This window comes from Folsomia candida, unplaced genomic scaffold (assembly GCF_002217175.1).
Source record: "Folsomia candida strain VU population unplaced genomic scaffold, ASM221717v1 Fcan01_Sc010, whole genome shotgun sequence".
Classification (NCBI taxonomy): domain Eukaryota; kingdom Metazoa; phylum Arthropoda; class Collembola; order Entomobryomorpha; family Isotomidae; genus Folsomia; species Folsomia candida.
The window spans coordinates 3,137,016-3,148,463 of NW_019091202.1; the positions used below are offsets into that span (position 1 = coordinate 3,137,016).

At 35.6% G+C, this 11,448-nt stretch overlaps 1 protein-coding gene across 1 annotated transcript; it reads right to left on the reverse strand.

The window, feature by feature from the left end:
- Positions 1-62: 62 nt before the first annotated feature.
- On the reverse strand, positions 63-3,683 carry LOC118436790. Its single transcript, XM_035855394.1, has 2 exons — positions 3,032-3,683; positions 63-2,967 (listed from the first exon to the last, which is right to left on the reverse strand). The coding sequence occupies exons 1-2, from the start codon at positions 3,663-3,665 to the stop codon at positions 1,667-1,669; spliced, it is 1,935 nt and encodes a 644-aa protein (XP_035711287.1). The 5' UTR covers positions 3,666-3,683; the 3' UTR covers positions 63-1,666.
- Between the last annotated feature and the right edge of the window lie 7,765 nt (positions 3,684-11,448).

Sequence of the window (11,448 nt, forward strand, 5' to 3'; positions counted from 1 at the left end):
CTTGTGAAAGTTTGATATGGATGCTGTAATATGTAGATAACTTACTTAATAGTAACAAACTCTTAATTTCTTCATCAATATTGTATTGATACATATATACGTACATGAATGTAAGACGGGTCTAAAGTAAACAACTTATAACACGTATAAATATTCTAGATAGTTTTAGCTTAGGGTCTACATATGTACATACTAATTTTAAATATCGGCTTGCACTCCAATTTGATCTTCCATCTTGCTGAAGCATACATAATTCATAAATGTCCGAAATTAATAATGAACAATTTAACAATAGATTCTCGAAATGGACAATGAGCACCTGGCCAAGCCAAATATTTGCAATATACTTCAGCTGACACATATTTTCTTGAACATTACTTGCCTCCGTTTTTTTGTTATTTTTTTGCACACCTACCAGTATTTAAATCGATTTAACATTTTTTCAAATGCAGCATAGTGATACATTGTTTGTCCGGTAATTTGAACATTTTGTACACGTGTCGAAAGAAATGTATCCCGTTATGCAGTATAAAACGGTGCAAATGTTTCAACTAGGTCAATTATCGTGACCACCACCAACTTCTTGGTTTACCGTAAGACGTGAAAAGCAGCATGTACAATTTAAGCTCTGCTATAAAATGTAAATATATATGGATACTAGCCTAGAAGCCCGTCTTAAAGACGGGCACAATTTGAGGTTCCACGAACATACCACAATTATTACACAACTGGGTATCTGCACTGAAAATGATCCTGAAAATGATACTGAAAATGATACTGAAAATGATACTGACAATGATACTGAAAATGATACTTAAAATGATACTTAAAATAATTATAGTCAAAATCCTTATCCCTTTCCTGATTGGTTGAGCCAGAACCCCAGCAACCAATCAGAATGCTGGGATCTCACGGAAAGTTTCACGGGACGGACTTTTCGAAATTATAATAAAGATGTGAACATGAATAAAAGTATGAACATAAAGATGGTACACTCTTAGCAATCCAGTATATTCACGTAGGTATTGATTTCTCGGTATACAAGTTGCTACAGCTTGGTATTAAACTTATTCCTCTCCGTAAAAATTTGACATCGATATTGTAAAGCCTTAATAACGAGTTATTAAAACACAGTAAGTATTATTTATCAATTCCACGCTGGTAGAGTCATATATGAATACCAGCTGGTATTAATTTAATACTGGGTTTCTAAGAGTGTACCTATGCAGTCTACGGAATGTGAGCAATTTATCAACTCTTAATTAAGAGATTCTGGACATACATATGTAGGCATGCACATAAATAAGTAGTGTACATATATTTTTTGGTCTTTCCTGTTTAATGCAAGCAATTAGTTTAAAAATTCATTACGACTTGAACAAAGGTTGTAAAAAAATATTTTACCCTTTTGATAAATAAATTCATGCTGAATACTATATTAAGCAAACTGTACAAAATCCAGGGTAAATTAAATCTTTCCTTAGCTAACGTTAACCTTGATCTGGTAAATAATTTCGTACAAAAGAATGGAGACTGCATTAATTTACATATTCAAGAGACAACACAAAATGGCCAAGGCCAGTCAACTATTTTATTTACTATGATTTTGCTTATAATGTGAATATTAAGGCCTCCGCCAAAATAAATCTTAATAAGCAATATGTGCTTATCTCTTTATCCCAGTCGGATAGTTAAGGTGTTTATTTAAGTAATGATACCAAAACCCTGCCATGTAGAATCCTTTCCATTCTATAATGTTCGATACGGCGCCAAGCTTGCAGTCTATTATGGAGACTTTTGACTCTGTATTGAGCGATTTTGTTTCACATTTCTTCAATGCAATGTTATTCAGTTGGGCTAATATTGTAATTACACCTGAGCATTGCACATTGTGAAGGGATGTATTGCTTGCATTAACAAATACACCAGCACATTGAATTTCTTCCAGATTACAGTTTAATCCTTTAACACATATGTGCAATTCTGCAGGACAATCTCGGCGATCAAATAGTTCATTTTGCGACTCTGGACGTAACGATACATTTTGAAGAGAATTATCTAGCAGGTCCGACTGGCCAATACGCTTGAGGGAACCACTTTCGCCGTCAATGCATATTACGACCTGTCCTTTCGTGACAAATAAATCCCAAATTGTCAAGTTCGGAGCGAATAAACTACCATAAATTAGCAAGTCTCTCGGCGTCGTATTTTCAATCGTTACCCGTTGCAACATATGGTTCTCACCTTCCACAAAAATTCCATAAACGTTGGATTCTTCTTCTGTGCCGTCGTCCTTGTGATATGCTTCCAATTTAATTGTGACGTCATTTATTTTATTGTGTGAATTTTCTACCCATATCGTTGGAAGGTCGTCTCTCGCATGACCAATGATTTTCAGATAAGAAAGAGTACAATGACTTGCGCAAATCTGAATTTCATTTGCTCGTAAGTCAATTACGGTGTTTTCTCCTTGCCCAAAAATCTTCGTGTTGTCTACACGCATATAAATGCCACAATGGTAAGTCGTCTCTACCAGTCGGATGGTGCATCCTCTTGAAACAAATTTGAGGCATAGTCGTAACGCTTCGCTTGTTCTCGCAACTATTTCTTGTGGGCGAATTTGTATGACTTTTATATTCAGTAGTTTGGAGGCCTCGGTCATACTTTTTAATCTATCGATCGTGTATCTTTTGGTGCAAGATATGATTAATTCTCTTAATCCTGGACCAAGGAGAGGATGTTCATCTACTAATTTTTCGTTTTTATCATTCACCAATTGGTCGATTAAACCAGGTAGTTTTTTCGACGGGATTAATGCCGTTGTCTCCCATAGAACTAACCCCAATGAGTAAATGTCTGCCTGGTACGAGTACTTTCCATCGAGTATTTCCGGTGCCCTATACCATCTCGTTCCGACGTTGCTTGTGAGCGTGCTGCCATCTTCTGGGAGGATCAGTCTCGCGAGGCCTTGAAAAAAGTATACAAAATTGGTATTCAAAATAGTTTGTGCAAATCTTGCATATGTACATACCAAAATCTCCGATTTTAATGGGTAGATTGTACTCAAAGGAAGTGAACATAATATTTTCAGGTTTAAGGTCACGATGTATGACGCCATTCTTATGCAAAAATTCCATCCCCTCAATTAGATCTTGTACTATGGCGGCCTGCTTCATTTGAGTATAAATCGAGTCTTTTGGTGGCTTGAATTCTTTCAGCCAATCCCGCAAACTCGGTCCGCAGAGCTCCATTTGTATACAGGTCCATCTAACCGTAGCCCTTTTACGCAGCTCAATTTTATAGCTAGCTTCTATGGTGGGGTCTGATAATGCGATAATTTGTTCCACTTGGGAGGGCGACAGGACCTTGTTTTTCACGTAGTTATGAATTCCTACGACATTTTTGTGTGGCTTAAGCGCGAGAGGAATATCGTACTCACGCCGTGCCTTTTCTTCAGTCAGAATTTCGTTCGAAAGTAGAAATTTCACGGCGTAGAATTTTGAGGATATCTTGACCTTAAGAACGACACCAAAACGACCATAACCCAGACAAGACTCGAACGTAGTTAAATTATCAATAAAATCGAAGATTGGAAGCTGATCTGGCCAAATGGTTGATAAGTTGTGGACAGCAGAGTCAGTATTTTCTGGATATTTTTCAGCCATGGCAGGACTTTTGTGAAAACCTTAGGCAGTGAAGATTGTAAATAAGAGAATAAGAAGATAAGAGAAATAATGCGCAGTTGATGATGTGGCTTCTGCTTATCACCTCGAGATAAAGGGTTATCTCCAAATGAATGACAAACGGTTAGTTAGCATTACAAGGAATATATACACTCTTAATAATCCCGTAAAGTCACGCAGGTAATGATTTCTCGGTAATAAATTTGGTAATAATATTTTACCACGTAATAAAAATTCGTTACCATGATGGTAAAACTTTATTACCAAACGATTACGACACGGTATAACTTGTCATTCCCACTTTTTTAGAGTTATATACTTGTGCTTTTAGGTAGGGTTTATTACCAGATTATTTACAGTGTTTGTATGTACGTAGCCAAACATGTACATAAAAGTGGGTTACGTAAGGTGGCATTGCATGCGGGGTTTGCAAATATTTGCATCTGTGTTTTCTGCTTTTCCTTCGATTGTATTGTATTAAAATTCCGATTTTGAAACCTGTTCATCTCCGTGCACTTTTTGCAAACTATGGATTTTATTGCGTTGAAAATTGGAACTGTTTAATTTTTACAAGTTCAGAATTTTGATTTTTTTTTTCTTCCATGAGAAAGTAATCTAGTTTATTGTCATGTTCAATTTAAGAAGTTATTTTTCAAAATTCTTGCAATACACGTTAGAAATATGAAACTTTGTTTAAACCCAAACATTACTGCACCAAACTATTTACATAATATTATACAACATGCAACTACATTTCATATTATGTAACGCTTATTTGTACAACAATAACATTCTTACACATGTTTTAGCGCACCAACTAATCATAACTAATGATGTCGTTATCTCCATGAAATTACTCGCGAATCTTATCTTCATGGGAGCACAAGATCGAACAATTTTTTCGTACAGTTTCCTCCTTGCCCTGTTCCGCTCAGAAACCCTGCATAATCGTTTCCGACAAAGTTTCGAGCCCAGATTTACATACCCCGAAAGTGTTCCTATTGTCAAGATTGAATTGAACGATGCCGTCGCAAAGGTGGGAAACACGCCGTTTCCTAAATGTTTAAATAACTCCGATTTAAGCGAGATTGACAAATATGTACCCAATATGTTTCCGAAGGAGATGGTGACCAAGACGGCGGGGAGGATCACTTCTCGATAACAGAGGTTTATTTGGGCAACAATGATTCGAAGATTGGTGTAACGAGATATTAAGTAATCGGTATCCTTGGGTCGATTAGATTTCGCTGACCTGTAAAAATATTTATTAAACTTTGAACAACTTGGAGACAAATCATCACCAGACTCCGGATAAAATTTTTTTATCAATCCCTACTCATGTTGTAGAACCAGAAGAGAGAAGTGAAGCAAAAGAAGGAAAAAAGCGGAACCAGGATTTAATAGGAATTTGGACTTTGAGAAAAAATTCGATACATCCCAGCAAACAAGACACATACATGCTCAACACGAGTAGGGTAGGATAAATAAATAAATATCCGACGTGTGATCATCACCCGCGGAGGTGCTATAAATAATCCTTTAATTGTATTTTTGGGTAATGATTAATTTTACGGTTTATTTTCCTCCAAAGGAAATAAACAAGTATGCACATATGTCCATAACTTGGGTAAAAGCGAAGTTATTTAAAAATTCAATACTTTCATTTAAAAAATATGTATAAATATTTGCATAATGAAAATGTACAATTTTTAAAAACAATGATGTCACATCTCTTTGGCATTTCTCGTTGGTGATCACATGCATCCGTGACTCGATGGCTAGACGCCGAAATTACCATAGTTTTAGTCACTTATCAAGTCTGGGAATTTATTTAAAAATGAGGACCACAGTTTTGTAAATCGGGTAGATTTTATCGTTCAGAATTTTGAAATAAATTCCTCTAAAAACATGAATATTTTGAAAATTTCGCTGATGAGTCTTTGGTTAAGTTTTACACAAAATAAAGCATTATAAATACTACCGCAGTGGGTTAGGATTTATCTCCAAGTTGTTTAGAAAACTAGATACATAAAATTAAAAAAACATTACCATTTGAATTTCGACAGACTGCACCCAAGACAGAGTAAAGTTCCTAAGAAAATTTTGAAAACCAGGATGCAAAATATAAATGTCGGGATTATTATGGCCCAAGCTTGAAGACCGAGCAGGAAAAGGTGGGCAAGAAGCCCGGTCCATTGTTGATTTTTCGAAGAAGGAAATAGAGACCCAAGAAATGGTGGCATTTCCGGTTTAAACAATGGTACCGCGATTACAAACGCTGAGGAAACTATTGCTGTCAAGGTTGAAAAATGGTCGCAATATTTGATCCCTAGTTTCCATAAGGCTGAGTTATTATTTTCTGCAAAAAAAAACAAGAAACCCGCACATGGTTAATCATTTAGAAATCCATACAAACGATATTGCATGGTTTTCAGGCAAGATTATTTGCATTAAAATTATGCAAACGAGCCACAAAAAGTTATTGGCGAAAAGTTGATACGCATTTAGTTTAAAATTAGTTATTCAATGACGGTCAACGGTCAAATTTTATGGGTCTCCTAATTCTGATTAATCACTCAAATTTCAAAATAGTTTGAAAATGTTTTCGAACATAAATATTTAAATTATTGAAATATTTCAACGGTGCGAGATGAATTAGGCTGGCTTAACGAAAATAAGATCATAAGAATCCAGACTGGGAAATATAAATTTTGCAAAAATTTATATTCAAATATTTTCCTATTAGAAATAATTGAAAATTTTGGTAAACATATTCCCACTTTTTCCTTAGTATTTTATCGATTTTTCAAAATACTTACGTATGTACATTACTGATTATAAATATGTATTTTACACTAATAAATGATTTTCCAGATGTACACTTTTTGTCATATTTTATCTACCTGCTGAAAGTGAATCCTTTAAAGCGAACATCATATTTAACAAAGTTACGAATGGACTCGGTTCCCACAGAAATTTACACCCTGCGACCAGCGAAGGTGTAAAAACTCCTATAAAAATTCCACAAAACATGACACGAAGGCGAGTCAAATTCCCACAAATAATGGAAACTATCCCATTCACTGAAATTGCCGTAATGGTGAGAACAAATACAACAATTTTCCCACGACCTAGATGGATCGAAGCAAGAAATCTTTTCTTAGTTAAATTATACACGATAGGCCTAATTCCTGTCAGGAGAGATAAAATTTTCAAGTTCAAAACCAACAGTGATAACATTTTTGCTTACAAAATACTTAAGGTTCTAACAATAAATTAATTGTCGTACTGTGCCGATAATCTGCATGACTTGATTCGCTTTCAAATTTTATTATCTAGATAAATTTAGTATGCAACAGGATGTACATAGTTTGATGATAACCGATAAGTTTGCTTGGACTAAATATTTGCATATTTACATAATCATGAATCATATCCGTTATAGGTTTCAGTTCTACGCACATTATTCGCAGCCAGGAGAAATATTTTCTATCTTGTTTAAATATCAGGGAAGCTTCATCAATTATAAATTTGTGAAGCAAAAGAGTTTCACATCCTGAGGATAGATGAACATGTAGGAATCATGTAACCAAGCAAGTCTGAAGTATTTATTGTCGGTTAAATGGTCGAATTATGTACACTTATATTCACAAATATGCATACGAGTAGGCCGTTGTATTTGCAATCCAGGCGTATTTATGCAAAGGTTAAGTATTTAGTACTTTGCTTTAAATATATATATGTATGTATGCAATTATTCTACTAGATCGTATTTTGCCAAGTAATTTCAGTAAGTATGAAATTTCTTGCAAAATTTGGAAACTAGCAAAAAACACAAAAATGAAAATCTAACCTAACTTTATTTTATCATGTTTCAATTTTGACACAAACTTTGACATTTACATATTAGTTGCATTTATACACCGCTTTTAACACCCATTTTGCCGGTAGCGGCTCCTTCTTTTCCCCATACTCGTCATCTTCCGCCTCATTCGCGGCGTTTATTTCGGCGTGAACGTTCTTCCAGTCAATCTTGAAGTTCTTGCTTTGTTGCGAAACCGTCGCCCTCTCCTCGGCATGGATATCTTCCTGCTGATAATTCGCAAATTCGACCTCAATCCAGATCCTGTCGCGTTTATGCGCGATCCAATCCAGGTTTTGGAAACTTCCCAAAATTCGGAGGTTCACGAGTTCGTCGACCGCGGCGACGTCGGGGTCCTGCACGTTGGCGAGGTGGAGGCGAAAGGGGCCGCCGGTATGCCAGAGGAGCGTCATGACGTCGTCGTTCCAACAATTTATGGGAACGTTGAGCGATAAAAATTGCAAAGAATCCAGTCGGGTGAAGGATTTCGGGTCGATCAAGCTGATCGGGGCGTGAGCGACCTGTTTGCATGGCAAATTTAGTGAGTTACTTGTTTAACGGAAGGTTTTGTAAACTGTGTAAAATACATGTTGTGTGCAAGTTTTATAGAGGGGAAATGAAACAATAAACAAATGAAATAAGTAATATTGAAATGTACAAATTTGCATGAAATATTTGGTGGGAGATTGATATATAAATACTTTGTAAACTTTATAATTTCACCGAATTTTATACATTTCGATCGCAGTTCAATATTTGTAAAGTGTATAAGTCCTGGAAAATATGTGTATGTATGTACCTTCACTAAAGTTTTATAAGTCGTGTACAGAAAAATTGGTTGCAAAATGAGTTTTGTAGAATTTGTGAAGTTAAGAAAAAATCTTGTTAAAATGTGTAATTTTTTAAAATAAGGAATTTCGAAAACTTTTATATACATATAAAGGGTGTTAATAAAGTCCGATCCCATGCATTTTTTGGAGCGTGGTTGTTACAAATTCAGCTGGAACTTTTGAACCAGTGAAGTTATTTATTTCAAATTTTTACCATGGGAGGAACAACTAAACGTGTAAGTCATGAGCATCTTAGAGTTGAGATACAAACATTGCATCAGCAGGGGCTTAAACCTACAGAAATTGTGCAAAAATTGGGCTGCAGCCGCAGAACGGTTTGGAAATGGAAGAATAAAAATTTTGTCCACGACAAAAAGCGACCAGGGCGACCCAGAAAGGTGTCACCTACCACAAAAAGAATGATTAAAAACAGACTTTGCAAGAAAACCGGTAGTTCATTACGTAATTGAGCAAGGGAGTTAAATGACTCAAAACGCTATAAAGAGAAGAAGAAGCAAATTAACTGTGTGACCGTGCAAAAATTTGTGAAAACTACGAAGTGGGGTCACACAGCTTACAAACTAACCAAAAAAACCTCTCATGTCACAAAAATATATCGATGACCGTCTGAAATTTGAAGAACTCCTTCAGAAAAGTGCCCATTTGAGTGAAAAAAGACTTGGTGAAGAATTGCGCAGTCACATCCTTTGGACTGACGAATCTATTATTGAACTATATCCAAAATTGAACCAACAAAATGTTCGTTACAGGACAGAAAACAAATCGGATGTACCATCAAGAGCGATCCCAAAATTCGGGCTTAAAGTTATGGTAGCGGGTAGATTTTGTGCACGTTGCGTGACCCCTCTACATATCATACCAAAAGGCCAATCAGTCAATGCAAAGCATTATATGGAAAAAATATTACCTATCTATTTCGATAGCATGGGGAACAAGGAAATATTTCCGAATGAAAGAAAAATAGTTTTCATGCAGGATGGTGCTATAGCCCATACAGCAAAAGCGAGTTTGAGTCTCATCAAGACGCAAGTTTCAACGGTCTGGAGCAAGGGGGTGTGGGCCGCTAACGGCCCAGATTTGAATCCCCTGAAGAACCAGTGGTCCATACTTAAGGAAAATGTATACAAAGAGCCACAACCCCGGACGAGGGAAGAGCTAGTAAAAAAAAGTTCAAGATGTATGGAATTCGATTTCCAGAGGCACATTGGAAAAATTAGCACAGAGCCTTAAACAAAGAGTTGAGGGCATGGTTAAAGTAAATGGTAACAAGACCAAATACTAAGGTAAATATGTCGAACATTTTTTGTAAGTATCACGGGTAGTTTTTTTTTATACTAGCCTTCACTTTTTTACAGGAAAAATGGGATCGGACTTTATTAACACCCTGTATAATTGATCATTGGTATAAATAGATTTATAACTTTGCTAATTTTTTGCATTTTTCGCGAGACAGATTCAGAATATGTAGGCAAACTCATGAAAATAACTTTCGAAACATGTAAAATTATCCTCGTGCGACGAATGTATTCTGACGCCAGCGGTCTCCGATTTTGACGAAACCACAATAATTATGCAGCCTTGGATAAATAATTCAACACAGGATTCTTCTTAATGTGAAGTTTACACGAACTTATCCGTGAGCGAGAATTTGTATTTTTCTCGCGACGGAAAATATAGAAATTCTCGTGCACGGATTTCATAATTTCGATTATGTTGACAATGAGTATTATGAAAAATCCTGAAACACGTGTTTAATCATTTATCTAAGGCTGCATACATAATTATCGTAGTTTCGTCAAAATCGGACCGAGACCGATGGCGCAATCGCATTTTGAGAACTACGGGAAGAAAAGAAAAACCTGGAAGCGAATTTGTTTAAAATACAATGGAAACAAAATTTGGTTTGGGATTGTATTTATTTTAAGGAGCCAATGAAAATGAGCTCAGAATATTATCTTCAATCCACAAGTTGTCTCATTTTGACTCATACACTATCACAGAAATCCTATGAGGCACATATTCCTCAGAAATCACATGTACATAGAGTCGCATTTTGATTCATAAATATGATTATCCAAACCCTGGTCTTCTGGTGAAATTGTCGTTAAATTAGTAATTCGTTTATAAATGACTGGGTTTCGATGTAATAAATACTCTGGGAAAGTAGAATTTAAATCAATATTGAAATATGTATTCTTCAAATGTCTGCACATGACACAATTCCCTACATATTTCCAAACAAAAATAGCGCTACCTATATTTATCTACGTACGTCATGTATTTCTCTAATCGAGTTTGTTTTATTCAAAATTTCCGCTATTTCAGAAATTAGACGGTTTGCATAGGTACGCATGTACACATGCGGTCCTTGGTAGTTCGTAAAATCTTGTAAAAAAATTTATAAATTTTCATAAAACAAAACAAAACGCGCTTCATCTGGACAAAAATCTTTGAAAATAAGGACACTCTTGGCAAAACGGTATTTTAAGGTTTTATTCATCATTCATATCCGACGTCTGGTGATCAAGACCTGTGGTTTTCATTTTCGAGTTGTTCATCAGCCCAGCTAATTTTGATATTTCGCTGGTTTTTACAAACCTGTCGAAAGATTATTTTTTAATTCTCCAACACCATTTTCATAATAGCAACAAATTTAAGAAAACAATTTTGCTACTATTCCAAATCTTGTAATTTTTAGTTTGCCGCATAAGGAAAAGTAAAAAGTGAAAGTACTGGTTTTCACTTTAACTTAAAATTACCAAGGGGAAAGTAATTGGAGTGTAAAGTGAAAGTTAATGGCAACGAGAAAGGAGAAAGCATAAGTTAACAATAGGCGTTACTCTTTGTCAAGCATACTTTACTCTGGCTTTAGTAGTACGGTTTACTTTTAATATTGAAATGAAAGTGCATTTACTTTTCAAAAGGGGTAGCATTATTTTTAAGAGTGCACCAGTTTCTGAGCTTGGCATCTCATCCATTCAGAAATTTACATTTTGTCCGATCATGCATGCAAAAGGAGTCGAGCTTCCCGAGCAGTCTGCTTAACAACTTG